The sequence below is a fragment of the Solea senegalensis genome, linkage group LG2, assembly GCF_019176455.1.
Source record: "Solea senegalensis isolate Sse05_10M linkage group LG2, IFAPA_SoseM_1, whole genome shotgun sequence".
NCBI classification, from domain to species: Eukaryota; Metazoa; Chordata; class Actinopteri; order Pleuronectiformes; family Soleidae; genus Solea; species Solea senegalensis.
The window spans coordinates 7315145-7340673 of NC_058022.1; the positions used below are offsets into that span (position 1 = coordinate 7315145).

Consider the following 25529-nt stretch of genomic DNA (forward strand, 5'->3'; position numbering starts at 1 on the left):
CTGTCCAGACTTCACCAAGTGAGTTCTGCTTTGATCAGGCCCATACACAGTAATCAGCTCCAGTCGGATTGTTTGGTTTGAATAATGAGCTGATGAATATTGTTTGAAGAGGACACGGAGACTCACAACTCGTTGCAAAATAGTTTCCTGTAGACTTTAGCTTTTTCTGAAATTGTGTTATTTTGGTTTTCTGTCAGTGATGACTTTCTTTTTTTTCTTTTACACATGCACTCATACAAATTAACAGAAGAGGCAACCAATGGCATTCACAATTGATATTCAATATATGAATTTTTATATTGTGAACAAATCTATTAATGTATTAATGTAAAGACCAAGCTTGTATTATAGGAAATACACAGTATATAATATGTAATATACTGTGTATATACTGTACACATACTGAATATGTGTAATTGCAGAATATGTGTTACGCTTGGCTTAATTGTCAAGGTGGCGCAGTGGATTATTGGTTAACACTATTGCCTCACAGCAAGAAGGTGTTGGGTTTGATTCCTGGACAACCATCAAAACATGTATGAATATTGTGCAATTTCAGTTGCATAATGACAATAAAGATCCTTTCCTATTAATAGCTGCTCAAAAATATTAAAACAAAGCATAAAGGAGATTCAAAATGAGCTGTTTGTTGGTAGATTTTTTTTTAAAAAATTGTTTCATGTTTATCCTTAATATGAGTTTTAATTCTTTATCCTCTGTGTGCTGACAAACACACTGAGACCAAAGAGCTGAGGAAGTTTCTTCTCACCAGAGAAAATGTGTGGCAGACACAGCAAAAAAAAAAAAGTAAAGATAATGGAAAGCACCAGGTTTAAGTGTCTTGTTTGTGCAAAAACACTAGTTGCAAGTATTAACTGCTATGGTTGTCTTGCTGTGTGAACTATTCATTGAAAGCAATCTGCCTTTAAGCACTTAAAGACCCTTTAAGCTGTTGAGTATCTGCTGTTTTTTGTTTTGTTTTTAAATCAACAAAAGTGATTTTTTTTAAATATTTTTTTATCATCCTTCAGCTATTTCAATGTTTGATGTTATCTTCTCTGAAATGAGGACTCTCTTCCATGTCTTTACCCAGCAGTGACGCAAAAACTTTAGCAAATATGTCTGTGCTCCAAATAAAGAACAAGAGTGTCACATTTCTAAATCTATTGTTGGTATACATCTCCACCTAGGTATTAAAGCAACTGCTGAATGAGGCAAGCTGACACATGTTCTCTACAGTTGTGGAAAGGTTTCCCGGAAAAGGCTGCCTGGAAATCGGCAGTGTAAACAGAAAAAGGTGAGGCAGACTGAGCTTACACAACAACGCAAATCACAATATTCACTTAGACGCTGAACATTAGATGAGTGATGGGAAACTTGGAGCGTAGGTTGTGTCATCCGTTGCACTGGGAGGAGTGTTAGCGTCTTCTTTTGTTGGATGAATATTAGTTTTATCATCTATGAAAAACATATGATATCATTGCTCCTTTATGGGCTGCAAACAACCTTTTTTTCTTCCCTTGTGAGTAACAGGGCCTTGCATGCACTCACTGGATGAGTTATGTTGTCTTTGTTTTCTCTGTGCTCTTTTTATTGGTTTGAAGTGGAGCCCGAATGAAAAAGAGTGACGTCACCTACTTTTTCCACCCCAATCACAAAATAGTAACATTAGTTCCCAGCTAGTTAATCATTTGCCAGTTAGGGATGCTTGTGTTGCCAGAGAGACACCATAATATCAGTCATAAACAAAACAGAGCCTCACAGCCTAAATGGGCTATTTCGTTTTCAGGCAATAGCTTGAAGATACTTACTTTTAATAACAACGTTCTTAAGATGATTTATCCCATTGATTAATTTGATTTGAATCTTTAATGTGATTGATTCTTTGCTTCTTTTGCATTGGGTCCTTTATTGGAAGTCGAACCAAACAAGCACATCATTGATTTTATTGATACATAAGTGCATTTATTTCTATAAGAAAATATGGAAAAACTGCTTTTTTTGTCTCAATATTACAGTTTCCATTCATCCATCCATCTAACTTCTACTACTTTAGATAGATAGATAGATAGATAGATAGATAGATCAATAACTTGATTTCCTCTGCATGAGGGAAAACCCACACACACACTGGGGGACAACATGCAAACTCCATGCAGAAAGGCCCTTGTCCGACCAGGTCACAAACCCGGGTCTTCTTGCTGCAAAGGCAGTTTATATTTACGAGAAACAAAGTAATTAAAAGACAAAAACAAATAAAAGAAAAAATATCTTTTCCCCAATACAGGGGCACAACATTTCCAAAGATAATTCACCACAATGTCCCAAACGCAAAACAAGAGGCAGCAGTCATGCAAATGATTTGGTTCTGTAACTGTTTACCAAGGAACGGCATTCTTTAAAGAAAAACTGACTCATGAGGAATATGCTCTGGAACTGTTTAAGGATGATTGATGCGATAATCATGATTTAGGACAATGTAGTTTTTGCACACACAACAATTAGTGATAGTGGATTTAGCCTCTGTATTTAACCCGTCATTATTACACACCAGTGCCGAACACACGTGGGCGCAGGAGCGGCAAGCAGTGTTTACAGGGAGAAGTGGGGGATTGGGTACCTTGCTTTGGGGCGCGAGCAGTGACCTTCTAATACGAGCCCAGTTCCTTTCCTCTTGACCATGGGTGGATTTTTTTGTGTTGGGTTAGGTTACTAATCAGTGTTTTTTGTTAATCGTTATAATATATCATGTCTTCAGTGTATGTGTATATCAGAGCTGCAACTAACGATTATTTTCATAATCCATTCATCTGTCAATTATTTTCACGATTAATCGATCGTAATTGTTTGGTCCATAAAATGTCAGAAAACGTTAAAAAATGTTGATCAGTGTTAGTCAAACCTGGTAATGATGATTTTCTCAATTGTCTTGTTTTTGTCTTCAAACCAAAATGACTCACTTTTAATGATTTCTTTGTTATATGGTGCAAAGAAATCAAGAATATATACACATTTAAGAAGCTGAAACAATCAGAAATCATTTTTTAATAATGAAAAAAAAAGAAGCTTCAAACGGATTAATCAATTATCAAATTAGTTATCACACGCACACACCTGTGGATCACAACTGACACTCTTCATTCAAGTGTCTCCTCCATCCACGGTCTCCTCGCGCTGACATCATTACACTTCCCTGTCAGTCATCCCCGTCCCGCAGACTCCGCCCACTTACGGAAATACAGGAGGTTGTTGGACACGTGACGAAGTCAGTATGGCGAAGCTGTTGGCTGAATGACTTTTTTACAGTTCCGTCGGGTCCTAAAACCCCGCACCGTGTGGATGCTGTTGAAGACTGTCCTGGAGGAGAGAGGGAAAACCGACCTCCTGCGCTTTAATGGTGCTCATTTCAGGTACTGTTTAGTCGTCTTTATTTTCCCTCCCTTTCCTCCGTTGAACACATTTTGCAGCACTTTCTGTTCGGCGTGAACCTGTGGAGAGAGGCACGGCTCAAAAAAGGCGTTTGTTTTCTGCGCTTTTCCTCTTCCCACTTCAACTCAGTGGCTGTTGCCTGACTTTCTCTGCGTGTATCCGTGCTTCGCTGTCAGCACACAGAAAGTAAAAGTGTTGCGCAATGAACACACACTGTTGTGTAGCAGAGTGAGTGTAAAACGTTAAATCAGTGTTTCGTAAATGGTGTGCAGCGGTTTTCACTCCGCGTCATTCACACTTTCAAACTTATCTGGAACACGCGGATTCGTCATTAACTCTCCCCGAGTTCTAAGTCGTCACTTACTCTATAGCATGACTTACTCTCGGCTCAGCGACTTATTACTCGCATGATAAATTCGTGGTGTAAACACTAGCGTGTTGTAGTACGTAGGTTTGGCACGACGTCAACTACGTCACCCTCTCAGAGGGACTTTGACGTGACGTTACCTTTACGCTCACTTTATCAACACGTCTGATATTGCGATATACATCTCAGAAAATGCTTGAACTGTGATAAAGATTGTTAGTTTTGATTGTCCACGAACTTATGGGACATTATCAAGTTATAGTGAAATCATATATTGCTCGTAAACGGCTCGAGTTAGCACTTGCTAGTGGTCTGAAACTGCAATTGATTTATTATGCTAATCCATTAAAAGTTCAATGTTTATTTGGAACATCAGTTAAATTATTACAAACTAAAAAAATCTCAAAAGCGATGTAACATTGCCACTCAAAATATTGCGATATTTCACCGTGTCACCTACTATGCAGATTTTAACCCTCTTATGTCCATCATGATAATCAGGCCACCTAATCATAATTATTTTATGGCTGTAGTATTGTCAAAAAATGTTCAATGAGTGAGTGCTTGGAAAGGGTCTTGCTTTACAGAGACTTTGTTTCTATAGCAGCTCGAGCATACAAACCAGCCAGAGCATGCGTTTGTAAATTGTTTTATTTATTTATTAACATTTATTAAGGTGGGCATTATGTTTTTGTTATTTTATTAATAAACCCATGGAAATAATGCCAATCATTTTGACAGTGACTGCACTGTCCGTGTAAATCTTAGCAGTGAACCCAAAGCAGAAAGCCTTCAATACCATAAATGAAGAATTTGTTTATTTATTACAAGTCATATCATCATTGCCATAGTCGCCACCATTATCAAGCTATTCTCTCTCATCCTTCACAAGGCATCATTGCATCCGTGTACATACTGCATGTCAGGAGAGTTGGTGTGATGGAGGTTTGTGCTGAGGTCCAACCGCCGCTGCCACGGCTTTGGGTGTAAACTAGTGTCTTCATGAAGTGTAAACACTGCAGCACCAGCAGGGCTGTGCCTCTGCTCTGGTAACACTCCTCTAAGCCTTTGCTAGCGGAAACTATTCCCTCAGCATTACAAGCTCCGGAGGACTATGGGTGCAAGCTTGTAAACTCCAGGCCCCACAGAAGCAAGGTCACAGCAGCCTTAAAAAAAATGACTGGCACAGAGAGCTTCTCTTAAATGAAGACATGTGTTGAGAGCTCTGATTGGCGCACACATGGTTTCTTGACATGTTTTCTACTCAGTTGAGCATCAATTTGTTTAGTTTAAGGAATAATTCAGGTTTTTTGAAGTGTGGTTGTATGAAATATTGACCAGGCCCCTATATCGTGTTATAATTGAGTGAGTTCAGATTGAGCCTGAGGGATTTTTTTGGATGTTTTGCAGTACTTGTGTATTGTGATGGTTAGCTTTTAATTATTTAGGAGAGAAGTAGAGTAGAAAAATGATTGTGGTTTTACTTTGTTGGTTGTACGTACTTCCTTACCAGGTAATTGTGGTCACTTCATTACACATCAATATGTTAATCTTAATATTTAGCATCGTGTTTACACTGTTAAACGTCTGTAGACATATTCTAGCTTCATGTTAATATGTTTTCCTTATGTCATCCAGGTCATAGTCATCTTCAGTAGTCAGCTGTAGGCGACTGGACTTGCTTGAGTAAAGTTTGAAGACATTTCACCTCTCATTCAAGAGGCTAAATGTTTTCCTAATCCTTATTTTTCACTCTAGTTTTTCATTACCCTTTTTACTTGTTTTGTGAATTTAAAATTTCACTAAGGGTTTAATAACAGTAGCTTTTTCCTTTCTTTCTTTTTCTGTCCTACCGTTCTTAAAATCATACTGATTGCATTCTGAATCCATCCCATTAGACTGCCAAAACTCCTCGGCCGACTATCTTACCAAAATTTGGAAGCCCTGAATTCTTGTTCTGTAATTGTCCCTCTTGTAATCTCATTAATAAACTCATTTAGCTCAGTTCAATGGTGCTTTGTTGGAGCTCAGGCCTGACTTTCCAACTTCTTCCCATCATTTAGCGCACTCTGGCACTGGGAAAGCTTGCTTGTTTGTGAACATTTTGTGGATGTTACTATGCTAATGGATACTAATGGGGTTTATTAATGCCACTGTTGTATGCAGGGACAAATAAGGTGACAGGGCCCTGTAACTTGTTCACCCAGTGGGAATTTGTAAACTGCTTGGCAGCATCCTCCCTTCAGAGCTCAGAGTCAGCCACCGTATTATTGTGTCCTTGTTCTCATCCTCTGTTCATTTGTTTGTCTGTGTCCCCATTACATGTGATGCTTGAGAGGCTACTAATACAGTTTGAATGAAATTAGAAGTGGAGTATCTGTTGTATCACCACAGCCGTTTTGTATATGTTAAATTTTGGTCATCAAAATCGACCAAATCTATCAAACTAATTTGAAATGTGATTTATTAATTTGTTCTTTGTTCATTATTGTGATTTATGTTGGTTAAATAAGCATAAATTGCAAAGCTCATTGAAAGCAGTAATTACATTACTGTGCTTTTTCTCATTAGGGCTACTACTGTGTAATTTGGATACTGGCCACAGGGCCACAACGGCAGTAAAAGTAGATAAGAGGAAGATTCAGAGAAGTAATAGGGACACAGAGATTTTAATGGGCAACTATACTGAAGCTCTCAGCCTCGACTGATGTGATTTTAGGCTTTATGAATCTTTGTGTTGAACGTTGTGGTCGCCCATTGAGTTCATGGCTTCAAATCATTCTCCCAGATTCAGCCCCTTATACTGTGAAATGCCTCACAACTTCATTAATAAACCCATTGTAGCTCCTTTGTGCTTGGTTGGCAGCCTGTCCATACTTTGAGCCCTTTCTGCTTTCCCAAAATCACAAACTAGAAAGTAGTTGGTGGTTAGTGAAGGCATTGTTGTTTGTTGTTGTGGATGTTATGCTAATGGTTACTAATTAAATCTATTAATGGAACTGAAGTACTGGCTCGCATCGTGGTGACATGACCCTACTATGTATAGGCATGCTCACTCAGTAGTGGTTATACATGAACAAATACTACATGGTAAGATGCATTCTGCTACCAAAGCTGCATTAGTAAAAAGTGTCATTTCTCCTTTCACATTTCAGGAGTGCAAAGTCAATTCATTATTTATTTTGCCAATTAATAATATCAATTTAATCAATTTACGTTGTTTCCTGTTGCATCTGAAATGAGATATCATGTTCTTAATATCAAACTTCTCTCCCAAATATCCAAGGAACTCTCAGTCATCACTCGGGAGTTGGAAAGATTCAGTATTTATATATAACCCAGGCAAAGGTTTGCTGATGTTGCTGGTCATATGAAGATTAATGAGTCAGATTCAAATTTCTCCCAATGTTTGTTTGCAACACTGGATGTCAGGCCAGGTGGCTAAAATTGCTGCAGTAATTGTAGAGGAGCTTAACATGACAGATGTTGAGCACTGTGTTTATCACCCCGATGAGAGGAACCAATTCCTTCAAGGTCAAAATCTGAAAGAATTTGAACTCTTGCTCTCTGTTTCCTTTGAGCAGTGTAATGGGAAGTCACGGTGTTGCTTTAAATGGATGTCAGTTCTCCCGCCGTATCAAATGTGTTTACTTGTTGGTTTGGTCATGTGAAAGCAAATTCAAACATCAGCCTGCACAGTAGTAGTCATGTGTAGTGTCATTATGTCCACATCACTGTGCCAGTACTGGAAAAATGGTCTGTAGGGAAACAAATCTGCTAAATTGTGTTCGTTAAACCAATTGTAATCATCTTGGGTGGAGCAACAGAGCTTCTGCAAAGAAGTGTTGGGGGCATGTTTTATCAGAACATTTACTTGGGGTGAGGTGGGCACTTTTATTGAAATGCTTAATTCTCCATGGAAAAAAAATGCCCACGGTAGTCATTAAAGGCATATGTTGACGGTTTGATTGCACGATTGTTGTGACAACTTGCCATTTCAGTGTGTTAGTTGCAGCTTAGGTGTTACTCTTGTTTCATGACAGTCCTACACCCTCAGTGCACATCAGGTGAATCAAACTAGAACTGTCTGGATCTAGAACAGTCATCTGAAAGTCCTTTGTGGCCTCTGAGGTAGAAATATTAGGTATTCATTTTTAGAAAATATGTTAAGATTGCTTTCTCTGTGCCTTATGAAGGACTTCTAAAGGCCAAGATGAATGATTAATAATGTAGATGACTGATGCTGAGAGAAAGATTGAACAATACAGGAGTCAAAGAGAGAGGAAGTAAATTGAAGGAATATTAAAGAAAAGGAAGCTGAGTGGTCTTCTATTATTAACAGAACTTTGCACTGCTCAAAGTTGTAACTGCCTACTTTTTATTTGATTCCGAATAATTGGTCTTTTGTTGTCAGCGTAATAAAACACATGGGTGTCGAATCACTGCCCATGTACTGTACGACTGTACTCTTTGCCCTTTTTGTTATCATTTGAAAGGTGATTCGTCAAACTAAGAGGGGCCAAACACCCAAAGAAGTTATAAATCAGGCGTAAGCAGCCAAAGCTTCTACACCTCAAGTGTATGACACACCAGTCAAAGCCAGCCCTTTGTACTTCATTATTGTGTGCCATGATATTCAATGCCACTTATTTAAATCCCCAGCCCCGCATCGCCCTGAAGGTTTTACTGGAATGCACACTCACCCATGCAAAGGAAACACGGCACTCTTCGGCATTTCTCACCTCAGCTTAAAACTTGAAACATACTTTTGAGTTTCAGCTGTATGGATGTTAGGAGGCCATCATTTTCAGTCTGAGTAAACGTCACGTTCAGGCTGGAGAAAAATAACAATGTTCTTGTATATACAAATATGTTCTCTTCAGTCTGTAGAATAGGCTGTGGAAACAGATTAAACAATATTTAATCTAATATTATATTTTGACACACATTTTGGCTTTAACAAATCTTGTGCTTCATGCGATTTGAAAATCACAGTAGCTTTTATTGCGATTTCGGTTAATAGTTCAGCTCTAATTTAATCACGGACTAACATCCTAAGAAGAAGTTGCAGACATGTTCATTAGTTCTTCCAGCTCCTCCAACGTTGTTGTTTTTTCTTTAAAAAGTATGTAAATGCTAAAAATAAAAGTGTGTTACGCTGTTGAAAAGACTGAACATTAAGTAGAGTTTTAACATTTTATTGTAAGCCTGGGTATAATATGTAGTGGTAGCTGTGGGTGTACTTGAATAACAATTGTTGCACCTTCAGCAGAGCAGAGGGAGAGAGTAAATATTTTGATAGATCACTGTAAGTGTGGAACATGTCATATGAGTTTGTAGCAGAAGAACTTTATTGACTGCCTTAACTAATTGCAGGCGCCACAGTACTGAAAATATATTGTGAGCATGTGTCACACAGATCACAAGAACACATCTGTCTATTCACTGACTCAGGCTCTGTATACTACAGAAGATGACCATCTGCTTGACCTTGTTTAAGTCATGTGAATATGTTAGATTTTTCTGCCGTATACTGCTTTTGCTCAGAATTCAGTAGTTTCATACAGCACAGCAACATTAAAGTAATTTGAAAACCTTTTTAAAGTGTTTGTAAATGATCTGCACCCAAAATTAAGTTGGTTCTTCCCTTTGCCAAGATTTCTGCATTTGGTTGAGGTCACATTTGTGTAATTGTGCAGACAAAAAAAGAATCCTGCGTGAAAACACAACCTTCTTGGCAGAAGTAATGATGACTGATACTTTGTTATACGATCCTGTTATCATACAAAAGTGGAACATTGAATATCTCGTCCTTAGGTGTGTTGTAGAGGCTGTTCCTGGTCATACTCGATATACAAATGTCCCTCGGCTGTCAGAGCTTTGTAGCTAAAGGAAAAATGATCCTTTCTCTTCCACTTGATGCCTCGTCTTGTCATCTTGTCCCGGTTCAGCCAACAGCTGATTGATGTTATGGCCTCGTTCAACTTGCAAACAAACCACAGAGAAGATTATGTTACTGCAGGTCATTTCATGCCAGAAAATGTATCTGTCACAAACTTAACTCGGAGCTTTGTTTTATTTTTTTGCCCCTGTTGTTTTTTGTGGGTTTCCTGTTTTGACACTCTGATCTCTTGTCTTAGGAGTCCCCAGGTTTTTAAACCCTCGGTGGCAACTTACATGACGTATTTGTTAATTTCCCCGAGGTGCCACCAAGGGTTTAAAAACCTGGGGACTCCCACACCATAATCAGAACAGAAGAAGCCACGTCCTCAAGAACTTAGCCGTAGTCCAGTTGCCTTTGTTTAAAAGAAGAGGAGTTTGATTCTTCTAATCTGAATGACGTTTTTTTTTCTTGTCATGCTTCTTTGGAATATTTCTCTTTTTAGGTGATTGAAGTAATTTGTTAGATCACCTCTAAAGTTGATGACAGAAGTCTGACAAAGTTGCTTTAATGTGTCTTTATACCACATGAGGTCAAGTGATGTAGGCATCAACTCCTCGTCCACCAGGCTGTTATCGCTTTTGAATTGTTTTTTCAAACATAGTCACACACCAGAGACACTAAAGCTTTTTTTCTAGACATGATCTCAAGAAAAAAGTCTAGAAACCTGGGTCCAGACGTTCTGTTGTTGTAGCAGGAGATCGTATGTGTCAGACTCCATGATGACATAAAATATGTGGGTCATATAGATAGGGGGGGTGGAGAAGTTCCGGGAAATGGATGTCGCGACATTTGTGGAAATTTGCATGCTCACAATTTCCTGAAATGATCAACACTTTGGTGCATGTCTGGTGTTTACTCAGCACAGCCTTCGAATGTAAAGTCATTCTTTTGGTCTCTGAATGCTGCATGGATCCATGTTGTTAGGGTTGGCCAAGTGAACAGGTCATAAAATTTCACAATCTGGAAGGGTTAGATTGATAATAGTATAAAGTCACCATTCTCATTTTAACGAAGATGGCTTCAGTGTGACTAAGTCAGGTACTTAGGCAACAGTCTAGACCAGTATGTCCTTGTCTTATTAGCAGTGAGATGCAAAGTATTTTCTTTGGGATTCCCAGGTTCTAGATTTTTTTTTTTAATACCTCGACTATTATAACAAAGAAAGATCAGGAACATGTCACTCAGTAGCATATGAGCGGTGCCACTAATCCCACTCGCCAGCTGAATAATTCATAGTCAATTAGGGCCGAGAGGCTGAAGCCGTCTACGTGGTGTAAGTGCATTTTCAATGATTCATTTCATGAGCTATGCAAGGGGTCTCTTAATTGTTGTTTACTGCTCACTATCCGACCACATGTTATTTTTATGCCGTTGTGATTACTCCCGGCAGCGCTCGGAGTGCTTGGGAAATGAAGTCCATTACGGGGTCCAGAGAGCTGTTTTCCTGTCAAGTGGCATGCAACGTTTCCAGACTCAAACTTTATTGCATGTGAGCAATAAATCTCGTCCAATCCTTAGTGTCAGTGTGTGGAGAGGAGACCCGTGAAGAGATGCAGGTGGTGTGTTTTATAGTTGTACAGTGCAGGGAAAATACCTGCAGTGGTGTACAAAGATTCCTTTTTAATAGGATCCCTGAAGGACAGTTTAGGTTTTTAAAAAAACGTTAAATCTTACGGAAGGAACATTACCGCACAGCTGAGAGCAGACCACTGCCACAGTCTGCAGGATGATGGCATCAGTAAAGGAGTCATTTTGGCTTCCCTTTGAGCTGCACTTGTTTTTTTATGTGGATGTGGCAGAGAAAGTGAGAGGACTCTGTGCCTGAGGTCATTGCTGACATACTATGACAAGCTATAAAAGCACACTCTGAATTCTTCTGTGACAGACAACTCCTTTCTCAAAAATAGGCGGCTTGATCTGAGAATAGTGTCACCGCTATTCAGTTGACACACTTTGGCTTTTTTTCTGCAACATCATGCCTCAGCAAATCTGTCCTCTGCCTAAGAATTCCCCCTGGCTGTCTGCTTGATGCAACTATTTAACACACTGTCCCCTCTGATTATTTTACCCTTGGCCTCAAGGATATCGTAAAAATGTTGTGCTCAAATTCAAATGGAGTAATAATGAAGCTGGCCCACATTTTAAGTTTGTCACTCACTTAAGGGACTATTTTTCTTAGACGATAATTCCTGATAAGTGAAGTAAGACCCTGGAGAGTCCTGGCAGGCGTGTGTTTCCATGAGATTTTATTTGGCCATGCAAAGCGTGCACCCTCTTTCCACTGAACTCATTCAGTTGACAGTAATTCACTTCAGCAGCTTTAAAGTAACTGCGACAGCAAAGAAACTTTGTGTGTCCGTGTGCATTTCTGAGAGAGAAGACGGCGCACACACACTTTATTATGGATTCTGTGGTGTTTTGTTTGGTGTTGAATTGTAGCTCTCATTACCACTTTGTGTGTGCTCATCAGTGTTGACACCTGTTGGACGGGACAGAGGTGAGTTTTTAGTTACTGCTGGTTAGAGTTGCATAGTCTGAGGCTTTCCTCCTTTTTGTGTTTGTGTATGCTCTCATACTCCTTGTAGTTTTGTTTTGCATATGAAAACACACACATTAGGCAGTATGAAACATTTTCTTTGGTTTTTCTTTTTTGTCAGTGCCTCGTCAATCTAGTGCTGTATCAACTCTGACATTTTACTTTTAGAACTACGTGGCCTCTGCTACATTTAAACCTAGTTCTGGTACTACTCTAGAGTCTGGAATTTCTGCTTATAGTTTAAAAATATATACAATCAGGGCTTTGTTTTAGTCTAGATGGGCTGACAGTCTAGAAACAGTGATGCAATTACCTGTATTTGCTTCCTCTTCTCAGTAACAACTTCCTTGTAAAGTGTTAACACCCACTTTCACATTGCCCTTACTTATAACTGTTGTTGTTTGTTGTATTTTCTGAAACTAAGCACACAAATTCAGCAGAGGAAACCTGCTTCCTTTTTACACTGGCACACACAGCTTATTAAACATGAATGGCTATGTGATATTCATTTTCAGGTGTGTTGGCACAGATTCCTTCTGATACAGAGCTAAAACACCTGCATGCAGATCATTTTCTGTTGTAGTGTGTGTATGAATGTAGAGCAATCCTTCCGTAGCCCGCCCACCCTTTGAATTTTGGATTCTGCTACATTTCATTCAATCACTGAGTTCCCCACCTCACCATGCAAGCAACAAGTGAAGCTATAAATATGGCAATGGTTACAAGGAGCTGTCAGATATTGAGACTCTTGCAAAGTCACTTTGTGTTAATTGTGTTTCATGAAATGCGCCTCTTTAAGGACAAATGTGTATATAATTTAAATAGCCACTAGGCTGAATTCAAAGCATTTTCTAACTGTGGGCTTAGTTGTGTTTATTGCTGTAATTTTATAAAACCAGATGTGATACAACTTTGTAGAAAACCAGGGCTGTTTTTCATTATCATTTCTCATCTCTCGCCCAAAATAAACAAAAGGATTTTCTTTATAAATAATTAGGTAAATACTTTGTATGACTTTCAGCAGATTGTATTAATTAAATTTCTGCTTTACAATAACACCAACAAGATGATAGTGGAGATGAAGCAGATTTCTTCAGTATTTTCTTTGGCCGTGCCTTTCTTTCCTCTGTGGTTAATAACCACACCTTGCAGTAAATATTCATCTCACCACCGACCACACATACACAACACTGACACTGAAACTTCCTCAAAATCATTAAAAGCCTGTTTGAGATAATGACGAGAAGTGTTCATTTAAATTGGGGCCTCAAATGGAAACAAAATGGTCATTTACCCAAATTTTCCTGGGATCAATAAACTGCTGACTGATTCTAGTGAAACTCAGCAGCCTGTAATAGCTTCTTATTTACATAGTTAGTTGTTTGAAAACAGCTTGGATGTTACAGCATTAGTACGAACTGGGGGTGAGTGATATGGCAAAAATGTCATATCACAATCATGATCCCAATTTTTATCGCTATTTTTACGATTTCTTTTTTACAATATTCCGATTTACTGAACAGTGCAACCAAACTATTCCCCTATGTAAAAACATAGCCCTAAAAGTATGTATGTAAGTACGCTCAGTCTCAGTTTTACTCAACTCAAAAATTTTATTCATGATCTAATATCGTCATATCACCCAGCCCTAGTACGTACACAAGCTTCCGTCCAGAATATCCTGTCTTATATAGTGTTTATATATATATATATATATATATATATATATATATATGTGTGTGTACATATATATATATATATATACATATATTCAATACATATATATACATATATGTATATATGTGTACATGTATATGTATATATGTATATGTATATATAAACACAACACTGTTTGCATCTACTTCTCACAGCCTGACCATTTGGTCGAAGGACACCACAATACACCACTCAAGGTCTCCACCTGTGGTCGTGTGACATGAAGCCCTGAGAAACAACTTCTCTCTGTTCCTCCTCAGTCTGGCAACTCCAACCGGAAGCACAAACTTGGTGGGAATCACAGAATGATCATTCCAGTTACCATGGTGGCGCACTGACACCGTCACCGCTCACCTTTCCTCCCGTGTTTAGTTTGCCTGCATCGCCAGCCACTGTAACAATGAGCTCTCACACTCGCCAAGGTAAGACGTAAACAATGCAGTATTTCTCAACAGGAACTCTTTGTCCTTGTCTGTGCATGTGTGCTTGCTTTGACTTGGAAAACCTGTCTGCTACTGCAATTAAAACATTGGGGAGTATAATTATGATGCTATCAATTGAATTTGCTTTACAAATACATCATTTTCGTGACGAAGTGAAGGCCCACTTTATGACTACTTTTATTTCCCATATGTGTAAAAAAGTGGCCAATGATTGTACAATTTATGGACAAAAGTATTGGGACACCTGACCATTACACCAACAGGGCCTGTAATGATGTAATCAAATACACATACAGGACTTTTATATGGAGTTGGTCCCACTTGTACAGTTATAACAGCTTGTACACTTCTTGGAAGACTTTCCTCAAGATTTCTATGTTTCTAAGGGAATGTGTGCCCATTCATTCAGTAGAGTGTTTATGAGGCCAGGCACAGGTCTAACAATCTCTGTTCCAGTCTATCGCAAAGGTGCTTGATGGGGTTGAGTTCAGTGCTCTGTGCTGGCCAGTCAAGTTCTTCCACCCCAAACTCATTAAACCATGTCTTTATAGTCCTTGCTTTGCGCACTGGGTACAGAGTCATGTTGGAACAGAAAAGGGCCTTCCTCAAACTCACTCAATCTACCGCTCCATCCTCCACACGAGGATGCCAATCCCAGCTGACATAGGGTGAAATGCGGGATACACCCCTGATAGGCCACCAGTCCAGTAAAGTGCCACCTAGAGACAAACAACAATCTACACCCACACCCACTGTCAATTTAGGGTGTCCAATTTGCTTGATGCCCAAATCTGCATGTTTTTGTACTGTAGTAGGGAACCGGAGAGCGTTTATAAGGCCATGCAAACTCCATGCAGAAAGGCCCTTGTGCCGACGGGGTCGGGAACTCAGGTCTTCTTGCTGCAAAGGCAAGACGTGTTCCTTTCCAAGCTGTTGCCCCAAATTTGGGGCATTGTCCAAAATTGGTATGCTGAAGCATTAAGATTGTCCACTGGAAATAAGGGGCCAAGCCCCTTATTGTTTTTTACTGACATCATATCAGTAATGTTGAGAAATTGTAACCTCAATTTTAATTGCACAAATAGTCGTGTAGTGTAATTTGATTACCCCTTGTTGAAGACCAAAGACCAAACTTGTGCTTTTGATTGAGCATTTTTTACAAGGGCTCTTCAATCTTGCAGCAAGTGATTGGTTTAGTTGCTTGGCCCATCATGTGTCACTGTTTAAGCGGCACTTGTGCTGTAGTATTTCAGAGTGGGCATGTTTGTCTAAGTATAATGTTTTTGGGGTCTGTTTGATTGATTTGCTCTCATGTTCACCAAAGAAAAACAATTTTGGCCAAGAAAACCATGTGATACAAAAAAAAACACGACTCTACTGTTTATTTGTCAGCGGAATTAAAAAAAGAAAAGAAAGTCATCTAGCCAGTTCCATTGCTCTCAGTAGTCAGTGCAGGCATTATACATTGATTTTGTAATCAGCGACTTGAGTCAGGTAATGTGAGTCTAATCAGACAACACCCACAGCAAAAGCCTAACAAAAAGGTGATTTGTTGTCACTGATACAAAAGCAATTTGCTTCTGATAAATTTTAGCATTGAGAATTTTTGAGAAGAGAGGTGTGATGTGAAAAGCAGCAATTCAAGCAGCAAATAAAAAGTTTTTTGTCAAAATTCTTATAAAATTCAGTTTCATTAATTTAGAAATCTCAGCCAACATTTAACAAACACAGGAGTCATATTGCCTGCTTTCTTTAATGGTTTGGTGGCCTTTGTTTTGTTCCGTGTCCTTTCATTTTTATGAATACTGTTAATACTCTAATTCATATAAGCAAGGCAAGGCAGCTTTATTTTTCTGAGCATTTCTTACACAGGCGCAGCAGACCATAGTTGGTTTGCACTCTGGACTCGACTATCTGACCCAAGTCAGTAGATCTCAGAGGCCTACTAGGTTTGTATTCTTTTAATATATCATTCATGTATTGTGGACCTAAACCATTTAGTGGTTTGTAGCCTTGCAGCAGAACATAAGTCTATTCTGTTCCTGGCTAGGAACCAGTGTAAATACTTTAATACTGGACTAAATGATCTGATCTTTTTGTTCTGGTCAAAACTGACTGCATCACTTTGAAGGAGCTGCGGCTTAATGCTCTTGATTTATGATATCGTCTTCCAACTGTAGCTCCTCATTATTAATTCCCAAGGAGAAAACCCGGGCGAAGTCGCTCAAAAGAGGTGATTAACACCAGTCCCATTGCCTGTGGTTGTTATGCCCTGTAGTATTATCTTCATCACTTGTGTGTGAATTGTGACGCCATACAATAGATGCACCGGGAACAAAACAAGTCAGAGGAAAAAAGAAAAACCCCACCAGCTTTCTGTGATCATGTTATAATGGCTACTCTTGTGCATCTTTAACTAAAAGATATATTGATATTGAGTGCTGTCCCAAGTTTTAAAAATGTAAGGATCCTTATAAACATGGATTAATTAATACTACAAATAGAGTAGAATGCCGTTTAAACACATTCCAACTGGCAAAGAAACTGTTTAATCCTGGGGTTAACATATTTTTGACCAATGGAAAAGTTAAGTCATTTTTATTTTCATAGGTAGTTGATGAGGTAGTTTAAGACGGTGATAACTGATTAATGGATTTGTTTGATCAAATATTATTATTTTGGATTTAATCTGGTGTATGATTCTAATTTTGGTAATTTTGGTAATAGCAGGCATGTAGGCAAGGTACTTGCATAATTTTAAATATAATATTGTTTACTATTTGGTAAATTATGGAGAGCAAATGTTATCTTTGCATGCAGAACCCCCCCACGCTACACACACACACACACATACATACACACACACACACACACTCCTGATTTGTTTTTGACCTTCAACCAGAGAGAGACCCAAGTGTCCACCCCCAGAACCCTCTTTCTTAATTGAATCACCCCCCTGATGCATGCTGCTTTTCAAATGCTTACCAACATGGACAAAAGGATAATTGTGTCCTCCTTTACCCATCATGCTTTGCCTGTCTTGGTCATAGTCAGGCAGTGATGTCATAGCCATTGATTAGTTGTTGTTGTGACGTTGGTCTTGTGTGACACGCTGTGGATTTCTGGCAAAGCCTCCCTTTCTCTTTAACTGTGAGTAAAGACGTGGCTGAGTCTTTGCCAGAAGAGTTTGCGTCAGCGGGGATGTTTCAGTCCCTCCACATAGCTGTGAACACTGGCACAGGACAAAGGTATCTGTCATTTTCTTCTTTTTACTGAAATACACTGTTATGTAAGCTTGAGTGGGTCTTTTATTTTTACACATTTCCATATGACGTCTATTCCCATTTCTCACACAATGTTTTTTTGATCCTTAAAAACTTACAGAGTTTCTGAAAAGACTTTAAGGTGTAGGATTGCAATTTCATTTTTGTCACTTTAGAGGTTCATGTAAGGGAGCCTTCCAATGTCATCAGCCATATGTCAGTAGTTGGGTAAACATCATCACACTTTGGTAAATGTATAACCAATAAGCCAAATTCTCCACACACACCATACCCAAGCAACATCATAGGTGATGTAAGTGCATGCTAGTTTGTAGTAGTTTTCCACAGTTTGCAGTCCTTTCTCCACCTTGAGGAACTTTGAAAGTGAGAAAGATGCTAGTACTTCTCAGTTTCACTTCCTTTTAGCTGCTTATTTTCCTCTTGTCACCCTCCAGTCTGTGCATGATTGCTAAGTCCTTTTCCAAATATGACTTGATCATTATTTCCTATTCTTAAACCAACATTTTAGAGCACTGAAGGGCCTTTTGTCTGACTTATACTTGGGTGGTAAAGGCTGGCAAGGGTTGGCATTTTTTAACTGGGTTTGTGGCCTTGGAGGCAGAGCTGGAACTCATATACACACACACACACACACACACACACACATACATACAAACTCTCGCTCATCCCAATAAAACCTTTCCTCCCCCTCCTCGGTCCGGTGGCAGTAATCGGTGACAGGTCCTGGATGTGGGGGATCTTGCGTCACTAAATCATCACACAGAGTGGATCCCCTGCCTGCAACCCAAACAGAGTGAGGGGCTGTCAGCTGCTGGAGGCCTTGAGGAGTTTGTTAAACCCCTCTGCATAGGAAGCAAATGCTGGGTTTAGCAGGTTCTTGTAATTGTATATTTGGCACATTTGTCATTGTTTTAAGAGGTCCCAGTGATTTCTTTTCTTATCCATGGCAGTTGTGCTTTAAAAGAGAAATCTGAAGATAATCTACAGTTTCTTGTGTGTGTTTGTTGAGTAAAACACAGAAAACGTCATGTTTCCTCTTTAGATATTATCACTGATAGCTGATGTGATTGTTTTCACCCACATCTCAATCTTAAAATTCATTTACACCTAATTTACCATCAGACATTCAAAGAAAACGGAACAAGAACGGACTACTCAGTGAGGGTGTGGGACAAAGGAAACACATTTTTCAAACTTGTAGTTTCTGGTTGGTGTGTGAGTGTGTGTGCAGTTCCATTTCTTTTTGTCAGTAATTGTAGCAGAATACTGTTTAAATACAGGGTGGGGGCTGCTGTGAGAAGTTGTTTTTAAGATAAACACAAAAAGAAAACTTATTCAGATCACTGCTCGGTGGCAGATGGTTGTGAATTCTTCATATTTCGATTTTATCATAGAGATTACTCCGTATTAGAGGGGATAAAACAATGAAATGGACACAGAGCACAGTAAGTGCCTGACAAAAGATAGTGTAAACAGTTCATGCCCGATAAGACTGTTATTGTTGGTGTGATTGATGGAGCCTTGCAACATCATTAGATGGAACTGAAGGGCCTCCCTTTGCAGCCTTGTGTACCGTTAATGCTTTTAGGATCTTTATGTTACTGTGCTGAACTGAAACCTAAAATGGGCTGATTTTCTGGAATATCACTTTATCAATTCTGCATTACAAAAAACCCAACATTTTTTTCTCTGTGAGAAGGAGGAGAAAAAAATCAAGGAAATCTACTTGTGTGGGTGACAATGGTTAGATTGTTTGCTGGTGCATTCGCGGGTGACCAGCAGGAGTGAGTAGGAGCAGAATTTAGAAAACACATTTAAAAGTTATACTGTAGTTTTGGTTTGAGTATTAGTTTTCAAAGTCAGCTGCTCTGTAATTTCAGCTCCATGGGATTCAGCTTTAATTCTCTCACTCGCCTGTCAGTCTAATTTCCATATCTGCCAGTTTTTTCCCTCACTGTCTTAGTTTTAATCAGTGCCTGTAATAACGACTCGCTGTGGGAGCTTTCAACAGCCTGCAGGTGTGGATTAGAAGATAGTGGCTGGTCCTGGGGCAGGCCACTGGAAAGGGGAAGTATAATCTTCAAAAAGGGAGCTTAACCACTGTAGACCCACTCTGATTATTCCTCATTTACAGAGGCCACTGTCACAAGGAAAAAGCCGTGGGTGTTAATTGATATGTTTCAGTCCAAGCACTTTACGGCAATTGTCCAAAGAGTGAAGTCAACCAAGGTAAGAGGCAAAATTAAGTTGAGTCAAGGAGCTTATTCAGAGAAAGTTATGAAAGAAGTTTTTATGGAGAGTGAAGCAGTTAATTTGATCTGTGCTTTTTGTGTGCTTGCAACTAGCCATAGTCGCCACAGCTATCTAGTTTGTCAATTGTCTGAAAAGCCAGATGGACACAAAAGCGCTGTCTTCTATCTGTGTGCGATGCATTTGAGTGCTGCAGAAATGTTATTGTTCTCATTTATCCTTGGCTCAGTACATTTTTCCTCAATGGAAAGATGGATGAGAATGAGAGTTGAACCAGGCTAAACAGAAGCCTTTTTTAAGAGAACAATAGAAGCTGCTGTGAAGAAATAAAATTACTGCCCCATTATTGTCTTCCTGTCCACAGATTTTCGGAATATTCCATTTCAGCAATCTCATTGCCAGATGAGACGAGTGTACAATTTAGCCCTCGGAAGAATTTATTAAGCGATCAAAGCTTTGCGTTCGCCTAAAGAGAAGCTTAGAATTGAATTATGCTGTACACGGTTCTTTCAAATAAACAAAGATCCACCAGTCATCCTTTTTGTTCAGGTGATGTTTTTATGGTTTGCCAGCTAAATTAGGCAATTTGATTAGGCAATTTGATACGTCAGTTTTAACCTCCTCCGATAACTAGTTTCAGCCTTTTTTGTCAAACTTTTTTTCTTGTTTACTGTGCCTGGCTTTCAGCAGTCATGTCACTAAAGAGGGCTTTATCGTACCTACCACAGGTTGTGTGTTGCTTTGTGGGGAGGGGGGGGCATGTAATTATGACTCAAATCATTTTATAGAAGTGGAACTTTTTGATTATAGCTTCATTCTAAGGCTATTTTGATGCAGAATTCATGTTTGGATGATGGCATGTAACTAGTAACTACAAAACCTTTGCCACACAAATAAGTGAGTAAAACCCAATATTTGGACCTGGGTGGTCCTACGAAAAAAGGCAATCAATGCCATTCCAATTGCTAGTTGTTGATCCGCCCCATGGTGTTTTGTTACCCGTATGTGAAATGTGACATTACAAACACACCGGGAATAAAGAGTCTGAGGAAGAAGAAAACAACACTATTTTTGACTCTTTGGGATCCTTTACTAGAATTCCTCTCCCAATTATTGGTTCACTTGATTCACTGATGAAAGAAAAAGATATTGCCCGCTAACTTTGGTTGTAAAAGGTATGGTTTACTACAAACATTCATGGCTAATGGCTATGCTAATGGAAGATAGATAGATTCACACTGTAGCACTGTGCCACAAATTTAAAAAGAAACTGCTGTGGTCACCCGGGTCGAGTTCCCAATAATGCAGATCGGAGCCGAAGCCGTTATAAACCTGTGTGCATTGTGTGTCATTTGACCCAGCAGTGAATTTCAATAAAACACATTCCCACTGGTCCAAAATTTTTGCCGGAATGGAAATGTGTGAGAGTGGGAATGGGGTATTAGTGGTACTAGACAGCAGTCAGCGTAGCCCAGATGTCCAGTCTGTGGATATGGATATGGAGATTAAGAACATGCAAGACCTTGAAGATTAACTCTCAAGGATTCACATCTGCTGCCAAGCTTAAAGTACGAGAGAAATGCAAGATGTCCCAGTGTCTATGAGACCTCTGTGCCGCAAATAACCCTGGCATTGTGAGACAAGAGAATCCCTCCACTGCTGTATTTCCCATATGGCTGGGAGGTGAAATCCACTGCAAGGGTTCAGCAGAGGACAGCCGAGAAGCAGGAGGCTGGTCAGGTGGGTCCCTGAGGATATAATCCTCCTGCTTCCATGAACAAAGCAAAATCAAAAGTCCCTAGTAGTTACACAATCCCTGTTAGGAAGGGCTCAGTGCACCCTGGGTCTCCCAGGGCAGAATGAACTTTTCCAGGCACTAATCCAAGGATAAGCCCTGAAACGGAGGCCTTCCAACTCCGTTGTGTTCTGTGGTGTACCAAAAATGCCTGAAATGCCCCTTGGAACTGCCATGCTCACTGTGAGTGGCATCTCCTGCAGATATGGAAAATTCCTCATGGCAACAGGTAAATACAGAGCAGAGCCTAATCCAGTAGAGCTGGAAATATTAATATGTGGCAACACATATTTATCTTAAAAACAGCAGTCAACAGTCGATTCAAACGTACCATTTTGTTCAGCATAATCCACTCATACAATATTTAGCAGACTTGAATTTGCTCAGTTAAATGTACTAGATTTGAATAAATTAAGTGAAATGGCTTCAGAAATACACGTTTAAGACTTTAGCCGTGTCTTCAGAGTGGAAAAGTTTAGTTTGGTACAGTACGGTCAGTATTTAATTTGGTATTTCCATTCGGAATAGTACTAAAATAACCGGCCCCAACCTTCCATTCTTTGGTGCCTTTCCCTTGGTGTACCAGAGTAAAATGGCACGGTACCATTAGACTGGCACCATCCTCGACAGTCAGCTGAAAGGGCCACAGAAAAATGTCACTCCCTTGCGATTGGTGTAAATATCCCATGGAAGTCAAAGAGGCAAACACCCGCAGACTTATCTCCAATCCAATCCAACTTTATTTGTTAAGCACTTTAAACAAACCACAGTGGACCAACGTGCTGTACAGAATAAATAAAAGACATAATAAGTAAAAGGTTCAAAATGAGATAAAACAGCTTAAAATAAATTAAAAATAATAAAAAAACACAAGAAGAAATGTAAGCCATACAATAAAAAAACAATAAAAATCATTTCAAATTAAAATAAATAAAAATCAACGTCTCAAAGTCAAAGGCCAAAAAGGAAAGGTGGGTTTTAAGGAGGGATTTAAAAACAGACAAGGACGAGGCTATCTCATACAAAGCTTAACATCTTGTTGAAAAGCCACAAACCAAGTTGGAAAAAAAGCTGTTGGATTGTCCTCTGTTGTCGTCACCCGCATGATGTCATACTACAGGGCCATAGCCGACACCCTGTCTACTAAACTACACTACTGTTCTCAGTTGACCCAAGGTAAAAGGTAGAACTGTAACGGTGTTGGGAAACTTTACAATATCCGGGTTCTGAACCACTTGGGTAGTTTGGACAGCCGGGTCTTGATGTATCCTTGCTCTGGCAGGAGATGAGCCTCCTTATGCCACAAGTGCTGTGTGAGTAGTTTTTCTGGCTATGTAATGCAGTAATTCAGTCTGGAAAACAACGGTTGTTAAAGTGAGCATCCACAGATACATCCCAGCATTAAAACAGGTTTTAATGATCAGTGTTTTATGTTTCTCTCCTCTCTAGTCTCTACTCAGCAAGGTTTTTAAACTGCACCTCTGGAGCTACTCAGCTGCCAATACTAGACTCCTGTTCTTATACTTGGCAACTTGAATGTGTGAAAAATTGAGTACCTTGTTTTAAAAAGGGGTGGGAAGCAGGGCTGCATATTGAACATCCCCTAAATATATAATGTATCAAGGAAGATCATTTCTCTTAGCTGTGATCTTTGACCACATATTTAGTACTTAAGGAAGTTATAGTCTTCCGACCACATGACAATAAAATGGTCAGAAAAAGCAATATACACCCTTTCCCACGGAATTAGGTGTTTAGAGTTTTTTTTCTTTTTTTCTGAGTTTTGGTTTCGTCTTTATGTTTCACCTCTGTTGTCATGTAACTAAAAACCTATTCAATGTAGGTGCAGAATTGAAATGCTGCATGCTGTGACCTACACTAAAAAGAGCCACTGGGACATGATTAGTGTTTTGGCTCAACATATTTGCAGTTTTGGCCGTGGAGAGACAAATGGGTGCAAGGTTTAATTGCAAAATGTCAAGTTTATGTTTTGGGTAAATTTAGCTTCTTCATCTGGCATTTTATAACTTGTTCAGAGATAGTGAGGGGAATAGAGGAATATTACCAGCTTAACATTTTGTTAATATTTAGCTGGTAGGTTACACAGCTGGGGACAAAGACTTTTCTACTTTTATGACATAGCAACTCTCTTAAAGTGATCGGAGTGCCTGACCAACATATCATTGCAAAGTTATCCTGTTAAACACAACACATTAATAGTTAGTATTTGTCAACTTTTGCCCGGACATATTGACAGTCAGAAAGTCAGTCAGTGGTTGACAGTAAAAAATGGTTTGCCATATAGTGTCAACCCAATAGTGTTGATTTATTTGAGTTATTTAAAGATGAATAACGCCATAAAATTATGCTTAATCACTTTTCCCAACAGCATACATTAAAAAAGTGCAGTGGTTCGTGCAGGAGCTCTGGGTTTACCAGTGCTAGTTCACCGAGTTCAGCAGCACTTGCCATCAGTCAAATTGTATGAAACAGAGGTTTGTTGTCCTCCCCGTTTGTAATTTACCAGGCTTTTCTGTCAGCCATTAGCATAACATAGCAAGCTCATTTCTTCAGCTTTCAGAAGCAGTGGGTAATTTGATGAATGAAACATCAAGGATATGCTGTTGCCGAGATTAATGAGCTGGTTTGATGAAGACAAAATATTGCACATTGTTCATTTGTAAGCTTATTACCAAAGTTGGGTAAGAAGGTAAGTGTTAGACTGCTTTGTTTCCTCTGTGTTGCATACTTCTTTAGGTTTGCAAGTGAATGTTGGCGTGCAGGAAAAAAGTGTTGTGTGGACTTGTCAAATTTCTTAGCTTTGCAGTTCATTTGTGTAAATCAATTGATGCAGGCCACTGTGAATCTCAGGGGTGTTAGCTTGTACTAATGCTACACTATCTCTACCCCTGTCACCCTGACAATGACTGTGTCTTTGTGTCGATGTCAGGCTGGCACCCTTTCACATGCTCTTCTTGGGTATTAAATAAATAGAGATGCATGAAAAATGCATGAAATAGCTTCGTAAAATGTCCTGAAGAGCTTTGAATGGATATATCAAGGATGCAGTACATGTAAGATTGTGCTCTAATAGTGAAACTGTAATGGTCTGAAAGTGGTTGAAAGAAAGTGAGTCACCACGAGCAACGGAAATGATGAACGGGTCAGGATGGATTTGCGACCTTCTATTTTCCTCCGGCTCCACCTTATTCATGAAACATTTTGACAGCATTTTACACAACATCAAGATCTTGAAAGAAGTTGGATATATGACTAATAAGCAAATAAATTACCTCCGGGAGTTTGAGGTTATTTCCAGAAAAAATTACTTTCGCTACTTTCTAAAAATGTATCATTTGATGTTTAAGTGTAGTTGTCTGTATTTTCTTTGGAAATAGAGACTGATTATTGAAATGACAACAGATGATCTGGATTTTAGAGATAATACAACAAGGGTGATGAATTAAAAGCATTGCAGAATCTTGTGGTACAAGTAACATTGAGGAAACAAGAATGTATAAGAGGATACCGGCTATGACAAGACAGCTAGACTTGGGCTAAGACGGTTCAGACCTGATAATAACACCTGTAAACAGTGATTCATTCACAAGTGAATGCACACAAAGGAGATGGAGGTATAGCATCTCTTAAAATGAGTGTTATCGTTAATTCAACACCATCTGCTAAAACCCATATTTCAAAGTTAAAAGTCGACAGCAGAGATTTTTCTCCATTTCCAGTTTCTGTATTTCAGCCCTGTCTAAC

The 25529-nt window shown here is 39.2% G+C and overlaps 1 protein-coding gene across 4 annotated transcripts in view; it reads left to right on the forward strand.

Annotated features, from left to right (window-relative positions):
• The first annotated feature begins 3207 nt into the window (after positions 1-3207).
• Positions 3208-25529, forward strand: part of hdac4 (histone deacetylase 4) — a 114738-nt gene continuing 92416 nt past the window's right edge. For 3 of the 4 annotated variants that reach the window (XR_006362457.1, XR_006362459.1, XM_044052936.1), the window contains exons 1-2: positions 3208-3410; positions 14253-14414. Coding sequence is in view for 2 of the 4 variants with exons in the window: in XM_044052936.1 (XP_043908871.1) it covers positions 3395-3410; positions 14253-14414 (178 nt within the window). In the remaining 2 variants the exon portion in view is untranslated. Of the gene's footprint in view, positions 3411-14147; positions 14415-25529 lie in introns of all 4 variants that reach the window. The other variant, XM_044052951.1, reaches the window with a different exon arrangement.